This window comes from Solanum dulcamara, chromosome 6 (assembly GCF_947179165.1).
Source record: "Solanum dulcamara chromosome 6, daSolDulc1.2, whole genome shotgun sequence".
Lineage (NCBI taxonomy): Eukaryota > Viridiplantae > Streptophyta > Magnoliopsida > Solanales > Solanaceae > Solanum > Solanum dulcamara.
Window position 1 is genome coordinate 12,517,769 of NC_077242.1, and position 15,640 is coordinate 12,533,408.

Genomic DNA, 15,640 nt, shown 5'->3' on the forward strand with positions numbered 1-15,640 from the left:
AAGCTCAAGTAAGCCTTTAAGACTAGATCGTTAAGGGAACGCTAGATTGTAAGAAAGACAAGAGAGCTTTTATGAAGAAGACTTTTGTATTATTTGGAAAAATGCTTGATTTCTGAATGGTTTGTTACAAATGAATGCCCCCTCTATTTATACTACTCCTAAGGGGCTTAAGTGTAAATAAAAATTGCTATTCAAGTCCTTCTATATTTACAAAGAAGTCCCTACTCTAGAATTCTCTACACACTCTAGAGAATTCTAGAGGAATCTATGTGCTTCAAGACTTCTCTACAATATTCTACAAGTATGCTTCAAGACTTCTCTACAATAATCTACAAGAATCTAGATTCTTTACAAACCTCTCCAAGACTCTAGGTTTTTTCCTCTTCTTCAATATCAAGTGGCGGGTCATAACACCATGCTCAGTTTTGGGGTAAGAAAATAGAAAGTTAAATTCAGCAGATAAAAAGGATTCCCAACAAAACCACCTCATGTGATGTTGTAAGGAACTATTGAGCATCATGACTTCTTTTCCAATGCAAAAGGAAGAGGATTTTTTTGTGCTTTAATTTTGGATGTTAAATATTGATAGTTGACTTCTGCTTAATTTTGGTTATTAAACATTGTTATCTGGAGAAGAAAAGGATAAGCAGAAGAGAATCTTTCAGTCCTTCAGCATGAAAATTTACATGTAAGATAATTAAACAGTCAGCCTCATCCCCAACGAAACTCCATAAACGCAAGCACAAATCACAATACCCTCTGCTCTAACAACACTAGTATTTGAGATAGAATTTGTCGTTGCCAAGTTAACTCCACATCCTCAATAGGTTTCTGATTACTACCATCTAAGGTTGTATGTTGTAACGACTGAACAAGAAATGGCTAGGGTTTGGAACTAGCTCAGCTCCTTATTCAGAAAAAACCATGCCACATTGTAGATCTCTCTGTCTTCAATCAACACCGAGTTTGATAACATGTCCTTGTCATTCACAATATTTTTATACTCTATGTATCTACCGGGCTAAGATTGATTTCAATATACACGGAAAAGATTTCTGAAATGATGGAACAAGTCTAAGTACCACAGCTATATAGCTATCCATCCCCACTTATCAACAAAATCCTCTTCTTCCTCCTCAAGCGTGACTAAATGCTGTAAAAAAACTAGTTGAATAACTTATTGGATATTCCCGGCCTCTAACCGAAGAGCTCTTTCACGTACTTCCAGTCACCTAACAAGTAAAGTTAGTCTGCTTCCCTCAAACTTTGTACGTATTAGCCATTACTGTGTGGATTTAGTCTTGCTTATATTCTGTATCAATGTAAGGATGATTGATGCAGCTTAATACTAAACTGTAAGCCACTAAGCCTGAATGAGAAAAAGATAGAAAGGGGTTAACACACATCCATCGGCCAGTTCAAATAACCAAAGGATGCCAATAATTTATTCCAGTAATCGATACATGTACAACTTCAAACCTTCAAAGTTCAAACCCTACAAGTTTGGTACTAAATTCGGCCTACTAATAAGAAAGAATATTATGAGATGTAGTTTCATAACTTGATATATGGGTTAGCAAATCTGATCGAGGTATGGAAAAGAACACGACCCAACTGGGAAGATTGAAGCTCACGTTCAAGCAACATCCCAACCCTGTCCAGCACAAGGAACACGAACACGAACAACATCCTAAACCACCATTTCAAAGACCCCTGCATGCATACCACATGACAGAGGTACCAATACTGTTCTCATGCTATCACAAGCCTCATCAACGTCAACTATTAGGGGTCATTTGGTTGGGAACAAGTTATCCCAGGATTAGTTATCCTAGGATAAGGTGGGATAACTTATCTTACCATGTATATAGGATAAATTATCCCATCACTATGGTATAAATGGTGGGATAAGTTATTCCAAACTTGCCAATCAAACAAGACACTAAAATTTTATCCCTGGACTATTTTTTTATCCCATGACTGTTTATCTTAATCCCTTACACAAAACGACCCCTTAGTCTATAACGAGTTGAAGGATTGATTATATGTAACAACGTTCATGATCATTTTGCATATTTTCCCTATTTCCCCCTTCCCATAACTTCAATACGATATTTATGGTTCGCGGGTATGGGTTGTGTGGTTCTCGAGGTGACTGAATAGGTTTTAAAAGAGTATTTTCGTTTGAAAGGTTGAAAAGTTTGACCAAAGTCAACATTTGACGTAAACGAGCTCGGAATGAAATTTCGACAGTTATATAAGGTTCGAAAGTCGCTTTTTGAGTTAGTTGGATCTTTGGTTCGGATCCCAAGGCATTCTGATCATTGGTTGGAATTTTAGAAATTTAGAAGTTTAAATTTGACTTCGATCAACACAACGCCAGATTGGTGATTTGATGATTCCAACCAGGTGGTTTTTAGTCAAGTTACATATTTGGTTTGTTTTCAAGGGGTTCCGAATGAATCACAAAGGTCATTCGGAGAATTTGGCCTTTGTTGATATCTTGTGCATGCAAATCCTTCTTCACATTCGTTAGCCTCTCGTCGCGTTCGCGAAGAAGCAGGGATGGTCGTCACGTTCGCAAGGGTGGGGCCACGTTCATGAAGGGTCAAGCAGGTACGAGTTAATTTCGTACATGAAGCAGGTGTCACGATCATAATGGATCAGGCTAGGTCAGCCTCGCGATTGTGAGGAACCCATCACGTTCGGGTAGAATAAAGTCACCTGGGCAAATTTAAAAATCTAATTTCGACATAGACTCCATAGCTTGATTTTGGGAGCTTGGAATCACACATTGGGACGTTTCAAAAGAGGATTTCAAGATTTCTTTCTTTGAGTATGATTCTAAACCATTATTTAAGCATTCTACGAGAATTTATTATCGAGTTCACCCTTACATCAGTGTTTTAAATTGGGGAAAATGAAGGTTTTGGGTCTAAAGTTATGAAATCGTATTTTTATTATTTGAAGGTCGAATGGAACTCCATTTGTGATGAAATTTTAGATTTGAGTTCCTTACCTTATGGGTAATCTGGTTTGCAAAGAAAATACATGTTTTGCCCTTTGGGGCTCAGGGTTGATTTTTTTTAATCCAAAATAGAAGTACAGTGATCTGGGTGTCCACAAACTCTTTTGCTTATCTAGATTACATATTTAACAAGATTCAGACCATTCTAAGGCTTTGACAAGGCCGTAATTTGGATTTTCGAGCTTTATTTAAGTCAAGTTGAGACTTTTTTCGACTCTTTTCAAAGTGTTAGTTTATTTTTGACTATATAAAGGGGTAATAGGTGTTGGGAGTCCCGTATAAAAGAGATGACAAGCATTTATGTGGGTACCAGTGTCACAACATGGGTACTTGAAAACTTTCTTTCTAATTGGTTAAATTATGTGACAGTGTGAGCTTGATTTCTAGTTGTAGCATTGGTGAAATGCTTGTGTTTCTCACTTATAATTATCAAACAATTGGAATTGAAAGGTTGCATATGAAATGCTTATTTGATTATTCTTTCACTGTCCTACTTTCGTTGTTGGTTATACTGGACTTGTTTATGATTGCTGAGGATTGAATCCGATATAGGATTTGTTGTGTTTTACATTGTATCTCATGCACATGGACATCGAGGGAATGAAATGACAAATTACGGTAAAGGGTCATCCAGGATATTTTCCTCCGCACGACGTTTTCCCCTAGAGCATTTCCCCGCATAAGGCTGTCTGATACAAGATGCTTTCACCAGTACAGGATAGATATATGGACCTCACGAGTCACCCATGGGTCTCGACTATCCATACTATGAAAGCAGGTGTATACATGTTTCTATCCAGGTAGAGAGGCATATGCATCATATTCATACATCATCTTATTTCTCTTATTATTGTGTGGATGTGGTGTAATAAGTGATTGAGTGGTTACGAAAGTGATTGTAATACCCTTTGATTTGATTGTGATTTTGGATTATCTGGATTTGATATGCGCAGTTATTGACTTTAGTTGCTAGTCATGGTCTGTATTTCATTTTAAACGAGTAGTATATATGATTTAGCATCGAATAGAGCAGTATAGGGACGACCCTCACCATCAATTCGTAATTAGGTCAATCGACAAAGCTACTGAGTATATGTGGATTTTCGTACTCACGCTTGCTTCTTTCTACACCTTTGTTGTGCTGGTTCCTAGCCGAGTGGCAGGTGATCCTCATAGCAGTTGAGTACTTCGAGATTTTGAGGTAGCTACTTTGGTTGATCTGCAGTCTCTAGATCTCTTATATCTTACTTTTTGCTTATGTCATTTCATATCAAATATTATAGAGTTCGTGTTGTACTTTAAGATTCATAGAGGCTTGCACTTGTGACACCACAAGTTGGGAGATTTTGTAGTACTTTTCGTTTTTCGTTATGTGTTTTTATGAAAAAGGTTGTTTTAAGACTTATTTTGTTTCAAGTTTTACTTCCGTGTATGTTATTATTTGTCTATGTTTTATGAAAGGATTGGCTTACCTATCGATGAAGTTGAAATATATGTCATCATGTCCCTGATTTTGGGTCATGACTTTACCCTATACACTCGTTGTCTCCATTAAGGGTCAACCCATAAATCTAACTATAAAAAATTGTTAGACCTACCAAAAGCAACCACTCTATAGCTACAAAAAACACAGAGAGGACCTTTACACATAATTGATATGAACATTTGGGTCTAATCCTCTGGCTCGTCTTGACCTTTATTCAATCATATTTATCGTCTTTTGCTTATCCATTTTGCTTTGGAGTTAATTTTCCCCACAAGGATTGAGGACCATTGACCACAAGCAAGTGGGGGAGCTCACTGGGCGTGGTTATCAAAATTTGTTTTTCCTTTTTGAGTCGAAAAAGAAGCAGACGAGAGATCTGAGTTCAAAACGACAAAGTTCATTACTATGGATCATCAACATGTGTACCAACAACAAGAACCAAGTTGAATCATCAACATGTGTACCAACAACAAGAACCAAGTTGAATCATCAACATGTGTACCAAGAAGTGCTAAGCTAATTCAAAATTTCTCTTTCACCTATGGCTTGGTTGCAATTTGAGAAAATGGTTTCCTTCTTTTTCTTCTACAAAAAATATGATATATAGCATAATTTTCCTACTAGTAACTACAGAAAGTTCTAACCTCAATCCACGCACTTGCACAACAGCTTAAAGAAGAAAACCCACATTTTAAAGTGAGTTAGAAGTCTACGTGTAGAAGAAAAGAGAATAGGTTAGATATATCAGTTTTATAAATAAGTCTGCTTACTTTGCCTTTTTTCCTTTCGGCTTGAAATTCACTCGCTTATCCGGAATGAGTTGGAGTACAGGCGCGCCTACTTCTAGGACTCAATTAGCAAGAATTAAATAATGAAAGAAATGAATGTCACAGAACAGAAGAATTAGTGATTACCGCATTGCGACGCTGTTTATCAAACCAGCTTTTAGTAGACAACAAGGCATTCGCTAAATCTGACTTCATGGATGTCATATCTCTATCAGGTGCACGAAAATTAGTGTAATAAGCATCATAACCTGTAACAAGTGCGAATTGTATTGACAAAAGATCGCGAGCTAGCTTTGACAGGATAGGATATCGGGGACTAGCAGTTTTCCACCAATTCAACACATCAAAGTTCTTGGTCCAAGGCACGATAGGTTCTTCCAGATAGCAATCAAGTTCTGACTTTGGTGGATGACTAGTTGTTTGGATAAATTTGCTAAACTCATCCAAACAGTCAAATCTAAAACTAGGATCATCTAGAGTTTCCATCGGTTCAAGGAGATCTTCACTCGTATCAAATTCATCAGAAATGAGATCTTCACCCGTATCAGAATCGTCAGAATCTGAATCGCTCATAGGATACTCAATTGAGGACCTGTGCACCACATAGTCATCGAGAAGCCTTTGGATGGCCTCCAAAATAAATGATAGTGGTGAATGATCATTACCTTCATACTTCAAGAAACAGAAATCTAAGTACGTCACTTTGTAGCGTGGATCCATAATAGAAGCTAGAGCCAACACCAAATACATATTCGTCCAATACTTGCCAAACTTTTTCAGCATAATATTGGCTAAATTTTTAGCAAACTCATCTGAACTCACGGAATCTTTCATCATATTAAATCGAAGCTTATTAAGATTGTGGAAGTAGAGGCCTGCACTGGGGCATTTTTCCATAAATAACACTTCTGTTGCAGTATAGACATGTCCTACAAGTTTACACATTCACTTAACTTTCTCCCACTCTTGGGGAGAAGGTATATCATAATCCTTATAATCATCTTTTTTCAAGTATTCTCCTTTAGCCTCCAACTCCAATGCTTCATGTAGTTTATGAAATGTCACATTCCACACTGGTAGTGATTTTCCCCAACATACTATGAGACGAATGTCACTGATTATATCCTCTATCATCCCAAATGCTTTTTTCACTATTGAACTAAAAATGTCTGCACAACAAGGTACACGAAAAAATTGTCCATATAGCTGGAGTTTTTTCTTTCCAAGGAGTTTACTTTTAATGACATCAAAAATCTCATCAAAGTCCAGATAGCTATGTACAGTGACAGCACATATTTTATCTTCAATACCAAAATCTGAAAGACACTGAATCGTCTCGCCAACATAATCATCATACGCATCAAGAGATCTAAAACTAACAACCCAACTTCTTAGCTTCCAGTCTTCGTCAATGAAATGAACTCTTAAGCAAATGAATCAGAAAAAGATCCCCCAAAATCTGAGGTAGACCAGTAGTCAAAGTCATTGAATTTGTTATATTTTAGCCTCTCGACTGAGAGGCTAACTCGTCCATCCAAGCTTCTCAAAGTTTCTTTGACTTTTGCTTTCTCTTCTCCATACAATTCCAAGCAATACCATGAGAGATTTTCAGATGAAGGACGAAATTTAGGATTAAGATAAACAATTAATTGTTTGAAGTACATGTCTTCTACTCACTTTGGAGATGTACCGAATTGACAGAAAACCTTTTCCATAACATAATAAGCAGTTTCTTCATAGATAGCATGCTCCTTCCCAACATTACTACTGCTCTCGTCCCTGAGATTTGCATTTCTTGGTCCACATTCATGATCTTTACCCTTCCTTGATACATCTGAAAAATGAATTAAAGAACCACTTACAGGCTATTTGGTTGGAGAGATTATGAAAAATAATACCAACATAATAATAGCATTTGGGTGGAAGATTAGGAAAATAATCTTTAATAACTTATGCAGCTTTTGGTTGGCTGTATAAGAAAAAAAAAACATTCGGCGCATAACTAATTTAATGGCTGACGATATTAAATATAATCGCATTAAGCTATGCGAATTGATATATTAATTTATACAAGATAGAATGTGAAAAATAAATTTGTATTAGCAATACAAAGATAAAGTATTTAAAGACAAAAATGTAATCCCTACATTATATTCCATGTATTACTATTCACCACATAATAACTCCTAGACTATTCACTGAATAATAAGCACTTCTAGTTTTATTCACAGCAAAATAATTCTTGGGTTATTTATTTGCATAACTACTATGTGCACCAAATGATATGTTAATGTGTAGCAACCCTTACATTATGAGAGTGGAATACAAGTAAATCAAGTAGAAGAGAAGAAGAATACCAGATCCAGGAAAGAAGTCATGGAGTGTTTTCCGCTTTGCGTTGGTCATTTCAAGTTCATAAACTGCACTTGAGATGAATTAAATTAGAAGGTTGAAGCATATAAGATGTCACATTTCATATGTAGGTACAGTATCAAAATTTGTTCAAATTGGAAGTTATTAACTTCAACTTTCTTCTATTTCAGACAATTTTGTTGTGGGATTTTATCCAAAGATCAAATATATTGCACGAAATGTGGCATGATGTGAGTATCGGACTCCAATATGGATTTCATATGGGCATAGTCAATTTTTAAGTGTATTTTGAAAAATCTATATGAAGTACCACTACTTGTGTTCATCCATTTTTAGGTGAGCACGTCTAAGAAGATGAAAAGGTAATGTAAAAACAAAATCGGTTCCTCGATAAAACACTACTTTTGTATGATTTATTAAGTTAAAGATTGTATCGCAAATCAGTCTGAATATGAAATAATTAAATTCCATTGACTATAACATACACATTCTTAAGTTAAAAATGGCCAAAGGTGAAGATGGAAGTATGGAATCCACAATAAAGGTCACCTAAAAGTGGTGGCTTATGATCCTGTATCAATTCCTTCTACTGTTTACTCTATCCATCAAAAATTATGGAACACGCTCTATTTTTTCAAGTCAAGTTGAGTAATTATCATATAAAACACCAGCAATCACTTATTATATTTAAAATAGAAAGATCATTTTTTTCCAAAGTTACACCTAAATTATATATAAGCTCATTTCGAAAACAGTCGCTCTACCTCCATGAGGTAGTGGTAAGATCTGCGTACACTTTACCCTCTCCAGACCCCACTAGTGGGATTTCACTGGGTATGTTGTTGTAGCTACGCCTTATGAATCCCATGTATCCTTCAATTTAGAGGATTCTTTTTGGTTAATCATTCAACCTATATGAAGTTACCGGTTTCAAAAAAAAAAAATCAACCTATGTTGGAGTCTCATACTGGTGGGACAAGGGCTTCTAAGTCTCCTTATTTGGTCGTAGGCAATCCTCCTCTCATGAGCTAGCCCTTTGGAATTGAGTTAGGCCCAATATCTATTTTTAATCATGGTGGTATCAGAAGTCAAACTCATCCAATTCATTATTTCTGATTTTTGACCCAGAGATGTTGGAGTCCCACATTGGTCGAACAAGGGCTATATGTTCTTCGCAATAGCTAATTTTTTATTTGATTTAGATCCAAAATTTATTTCTTTGTCTACCAACTAGGGCTGTACAGGGCAAATCGATAAACCGCACCAAACCGACAAATCGAACCAAACCGGGAAAAAAACCCGACTAATGGTTTGGTTTGATTTGGTTTGGTGTTTGGAAAAAAAATCCGACCATTATAGGGTTGGTTTGGTTTTAACTAAAAAAAGTCAAACCGAACCCAAACCGACCCGATTATAGATATACTATTTTTAAATTATGTTATACATAAAAATATTTATTAAAATGTAATTTATAAATATTTTTTAAAATTTTTTCATAATTTTTGTTTTCTTTCTTACATTTAGATTTGGACTTGAGAAGCCCATCTAAATAATATACAAAAAAAACCATCTTATAAAGTTATATTATAAAGTTAAAACTTCAAACAATGTTATGCCTCCATCTTATATGTTGATATTTGGTACTAGAACTCTTTTTAAGAAGCACTGCTCTGTTCTTTTTATTAGATACTATGAAAAATCTGAGAAACCCGAAAAAACCCAAAAAACCCGAGAAAAATTGATATCGAAAAATCCGACATTTATTGGTTTGGTTTGGTTTGGTTTATAAATTTAATAACCCGATATAAATGGTTTGGTTTGGTTTGTAAAAAATCCGAACCAACCCGGTCCATGTACACCCCTACTACCAACCACAACTCTTCTTTATACATCTCGATACCAACTATGATTTTGTAAAGTTTACATTGACGGAGTTATTTGCTACGTAATATTATTTTATTTATAACTGTGGTATTCATGTCACCTTGTGCGCTACTCGACAAATTCCACTAGATACATGTCGCCTTCCACCAACAACAAGTATCAGATAACTCAATCCACCAAAGATAGAACATTTAGGAAGAAATCACTTAATGCTTTGTCTCTGCTGGACCCCATAATGCTCAACCGAACTCATTGACTACTAGGCCACACTCATTGGTGCAGTTATTTGCTAATCTTGGTTAAAACTTTCAAAAAAAGAATTGAAAATAGAAACACAAAAATTATTCTAATCAGATGGGCTTAACTCAACCGGAAAAAGAGAAAAAAACAAATAATAAACACAAAATTAGAATCCGAAGAAGTCACTTTTCCTTTTTAATTTTTTTACACTTGAACAAGCTTGAGAGTTGAAATGCTAATCAAAATCCAAATGATGACTTAAAAGGAACGTAAATTTATCAACTGTGTTCTCACTCTGAGTGGGAAAAATATTACTACAACCCAAATTCAACCCTTTTTAACCAAAGAACCCTAGAAAAACAGCAGCAATAAGTTGATATAAACAAACAACTTGAAGATTCATTAGAACAAACAGAGATGACTAATCGGAGAAAGAGAGCTTTGTCAATGCACAACCAACAAGGAGTTACGGTGTCTCGATTGAGTTTGAATTAGAAAAACGAAAAAAGGCCAAATACGTGGTATATACCGTTGGGTATACAAGTTAAACCATCAAATTAAATTGAACTGATGAACTTAGTTAAATGGACAAAAAAATTGACTTGTGATTTGATTTTGCATTGAAAAAATAAACATATCATTATTGGTTTGGTTTGGTATTACTAGAAAAAAAGTCAAATCAAATCCAAACTAAACCGACATAATACATATATAATTTTATTTTTTATATACAAAAAATATTTATTATAATATGATTTGTAAGTATTTTTTAAAGAGGAATTTTTGCCACTCAAAAATACCTTAATTATGCTCCATAGCTATAATTTGCTAATTACAATTCGTAGCTATAGTTATAACAGCATTTGTATAATTCGCTATACAATTTGTAGTGTTTGTATATTTCGTTGTACAATTCGATTCGCGCACAACGTTTGTATAAATCGTGTGAACTATACAAAACTCAAATTGTATTCGCGCACAACGTTTACATAATGGCACAAAATATTTGTATAATCACGCGAATTATACAAAACTCAAACTGTAATTATAGTTAGATGTTTGCCGCGAGCCGTAATTAATTCAAACTATAGCTATGTTAGCTAATTAGCTAGTATATATTTGTCTATTCGCATAATTTTCCCTTTTTTAAAATTAGTTTATAACTTTCAATGTCTACATATATTATTTCATTTTTGGACTTGTAATATGACTAAACAATTGACATATGTGTGTGTCTTTTCGTGAGTTTTTGATAAGTTTTCCTAAGATAATGTCTTGAAGATGACATTTTACATCTTATTTTTTTCTATTTTATTTATTCAAGTGTCTTTTAAATGTCATTAAGCAATATAATCACATGATCAAGGGAACAACCTTCAATTGAGAACTTCAAGTGCGACATTAAATCACATGATCAAGGGAATAACCTCTTTAATTTGATCTATTTTTCAATCACGATGTAATTATAAAAAAAAAAAAAACGAGAGAACCGACTAAAATGGAAATCGAAAAAACCAACATTAGATTGATTTAATTTGGTTTATAAGTTTAATAAACCGACATAGGTTTGATTATTTTTTTATGAAAACCCAAATCAAACCGACCTATGTATACTCCTACTTACCGTTATTCTTTTGGATCATATATATTCTTAAGTCAAATAGATAGATAGGTGATACAATTTGAATAATTTACTCTATTTTTATTTTATTTTTTTACCCAAAAATTTAAAAACAAACCCAATTATATCCTAACCCACTTAAGACCCGAATTAAAAAAATCCTAATTAAACATATTCATCCAAAAACACCTAAAAAACTACACCGAATTATCCAAAATAATAATAATCATATTTAGGCTCCTCAATATGTAATCGATCTTTTACAAAATACTCACTTGAAATAGAGCTTATTTAAGAAAATTCAATTTTCAAATTTTGAAGCTTAGCAATAGCTGTCTATGGCTTCAACAAAACGTCAATAGTACTTTATAGTAGCTCTAATAACGAAGATAAAGTAATAACTTAATAACGGCATTACAAATTACTCAGATGTACATACATATGAAACCGTTCATTTCACTCCAAACAAGCAAAACAAACAATTCCGTTAATTATTCGCCATTACCATCGTTGTAACATCCAGCTTCATTAGAGAAACTGTCAATGAGTAGCTATCACCAAATTTCTTTAATAATAAAACCACACTTGACAAATTCAAAGATGAACAAAGAATGAAATGTTCCCGGAGAAAGAGAGAATGTATATTTTTTGTGTATAAAAAAGACAGGGGGGACAGAGATATGTATCAATAGATTAACGGCTAAAATTGATTACATTTAAAAATCTTAGCCCATTTTAATAATATACTTGGGTCAATTATATTTTTTAAATAATCATCTCTATTTTAAATCAACCCCTTAATAAGGAAATAATTCTCATAGTCAAATGAGTACTAAAACTGTGTACATCTAAACACCTTGGTCTAACTTCCCAACTAAGAATGGCAAAATCAATCTTGATCCATTGGATATTTTTACGAATTGAAATATAACTCGTTTGCTTAATTGATTCAATGGGTTAAACCAAAATGTAACCCAAACACAAATCAAATATTTTCATACACAGTTACACACCACTGTTCAAGTACATTCAGTATAACAATTAACATGTTTTGAACATGATTTAGCTCCAAAAAATGATTAAACTAAATCTGCATAAATAAAATAAGATATTCAATCCGATATAGAGTCTAGTCTAAATCTTTTTAATCTACTTTTTTTCTCAATATCTATCTAATTATAACTACTGATTAAGTTTAAAAATTAAATAATTCATGATATTGTGACTATATACAGAAATTAAAGGAATAAACGTGTTTTTATATACTAAATATTTGTAGATTAATCAATACATGGTGAAAATATTCACTTCCATATTTAGTGAACTATTAGAATCCATTTGATGATTTACTTTTGCCATTTACGCCAGAAATAGAGAAAGCAAAAAAATAAAAATAATCCAACCACACAAAATACATGTTGATGTAAATAATTTTTTCAAAAAAACATTTATAAGTAAGCTTTCAACAATAACAGGTAAAAATAAATTATAGACATTCAATAGAAAGATTCTTTTTTCAAGTGATCCTTTATTGGTTAATTTTATCACTATTTTTTGGTAGAAAATCAAAAGGGATATTCAATTATTTATTAATTTGCCATGTTGAATTATCCTCTATGTTTTTCACTTTAGACGCTTTAAAATGCAACCTTTTCGCTTGCTATTTTCTTTTGGAAGGTCCTAGACTCCTAGGTGGAAATGTTGTGCAGTAAGAAAGTTGTGGCGCGTATTTCACTCTTAATTAGATGTCTCGAATTCAAACTTTGAGTATGGAAAAAAAATATTTAGAATCGTCACTCTCAAATGGGTCTTGCAGTATGCGATTTGAATTTAGTCGAAACTCTAATACGGACTTCGAACATCAGATGGAAACAAAAAAAAAAGAGATAATACATCAAAACCCCCTAAACTTGGCAGCATAACTTACTTTAGTACTTTAACTATACGGATATTTAAATGCCCCCTTAACAACTTTGAAATGAATTAAATATCACTCTCAGATCATAAAACCACTCTCATTTGCCACATCATCACCATGTAAGTACTACATCACTGTCATGTCAGCACCACGTCATTAATTTTATTTATTTCTTTTTATTTATACTTTAACACATCTTAAATTCATTTATCCTAATTAATTAGTTAAAAAATATATATTTTTTAAAATCAAAATATAAAAATGGCCCATTTTTATTTCCCCCGCCCACCAACCCCTCATTTCTTTCTTATTTCTTCTTCACCATTTTTGTCCTTCACTGTTCTTCTTCTTTCTTCTTTCTCTTTTCTTTTCTCCCCCTTTTTGTCCTTATCCTCTTTCTTTCTTTCTTTTTCCTCAAAATGAGATAAGCAAATAAGAATGGAGACTTTATTTCTCTGAAAATAAATCACCATTAATATATCTTAATTTCTTACCAAGATGTTCATCAATGGAGAATTTGAGAAACTGAAATTTCAAAGCAAACATGTAATTGATATTTTGATGATGGATATGGTAGAGTTGAAGATGAAGACGGGGAAAAAAATGATGCTTCCATGGTGAAGAAGCTATGTTGGGGGAGAATAAAGAAAAAGATTTAAAAATATTGTGGCTAATAAGAAAATTACATATTTTAATAAAAGTTAATATATCAAGAAAATAATATTTAAAATATTAATTATATATTGACCTATAAAAAAGTCATTTGTATGATTTTGTAACTTTTTTTAAAAAAAAATGTCTTCACTCGCTTTAAGGAGAGTGCAGTCACTCTCTTTGCCACGTCACCCTTTAGGTGATATTTAATTCACTTGAAGTTGTAGTTGTGCTCATTGTTTATTGTCATTTGATTTCTGCATTGTATTGTTGTTTATAGGTGTGGGGCCATTGTACTTTGATTATCTTATTTATTTATAGTAGTTAATGTCTCTTTCTTTCCGTACTATTCTATCATGACTTTCTCACTTTTGTTATTTCTTGTTTTCATTTTGTTTTTTGATACGCTTGTCCCTATCTGACTTTTTATCTTGTTTTCCTCTCTAGCCGAGGGTCTTTCGGAAACAGTCGTCCTACCTTTCAAGGTGGGGGTTAGGTCTGTGTACACTCTACCCTCTCCAGACCCCACATGGTGAGACTATACTGGGTTTGTTGTTGTTGTTGTTGTTGTTGAAGTTGGTAAGGAAGTATTTAAACGTCCACATAGTTAAAGTACTAAAATACGTTATGCTGTCAAGTTTAGAAGGTTTTGATGTATTATTCCAAAAAATGAATACTTTTCTATGCTATGTTGTATGACAATTATGAGGTATATTTATCAATACTTTTTATTTGTTTCAAAATATTCTTCCATTTGTTTGACTTAGGACTTACGAGAATGACATTTTTGATATTTCTGCACTTAAGTAGTATTACTTGTGTTAGTATAACCGCACCATTAGTAAGTTGTGATGTTTACATTTTATATTCTTTCTGCTTGTATAAGTCAAAGAAATTTATTTTATTTCATATGCATATGCGGTCTAAGAAAAATACATATGATTGGATAAAATATCTTACCTAAGAGATATTTTATTTTATTTGTACTTGTATAAGTCAAAGACATTTATTTTATTACATATGCATATGCGGTCTAAAAAAAGTATATATACGATTGGATAAAATATCTTATCTGAGAGATGGAATAAAATAATTTTAAGTTAAATAAAATATATCATAAAATAAATTTATACCATCAATCAATTGCAATATATATTATATTCCAAACTTAATCATAGAATATTTCACAAACGATCCCTTAAGTGTATGATTCAGTTATATTTAGCTATCAAATTTGCCAAACTTAATGAAGATTGCTTCAAGTGGGACTCTTATATACTCAAATTAACTCAAACACGTGTAAAAAGACAGGATTATAAAATAAAATAAAAAACTCTATAGAATAATAAAGTTAATTCTGGCTAGCGGAAAACTTAAATAATTCCAAGAAACTAAATACAAAACAATAGGTGAAAAGAAAAAACATAATTTCATTTGAGCACTTAAAACGCCAAAACAAAATCAATACATCAAATCATTTTGTTTTCTTTATTATTAGTTTAAATAAAGGGGAATTTTCATATATGACAAATTTTTTGAGTATAATTACTTCATATGGGTATAGTTTCTCTAATTACTTATAATAGCAAATATAAAATTTATCATTATACAAATGTTGTAGCGAATTATAAAAAACTGTAGCGAATTA

The 15,640-nt window shown here is 32.9% G+C and overlaps 1 protein-coding gene across 1 annotated transcript; it reads right to left on the reverse strand.

Annotated features, from left to right (window-relative positions):
- Positions 1–5,401: 5,401 nt before the first annotated feature.
- Positions 5,402–6,052, reverse strand: LOC129892711 (zinc finger BED domain-containing protein RICESLEEPER 1-like). Its single transcript, XM_055968285.1, has one exon. The coding sequence runs from the start codon at positions 6,050–6,052 to the stop codon at positions 5,402–5,404; it is 651 nt and encodes a 216-aa protein (XP_055824260.1).
- Between the last annotated feature and the right edge of the window lie 9,588 nt (positions 6,053–15,640).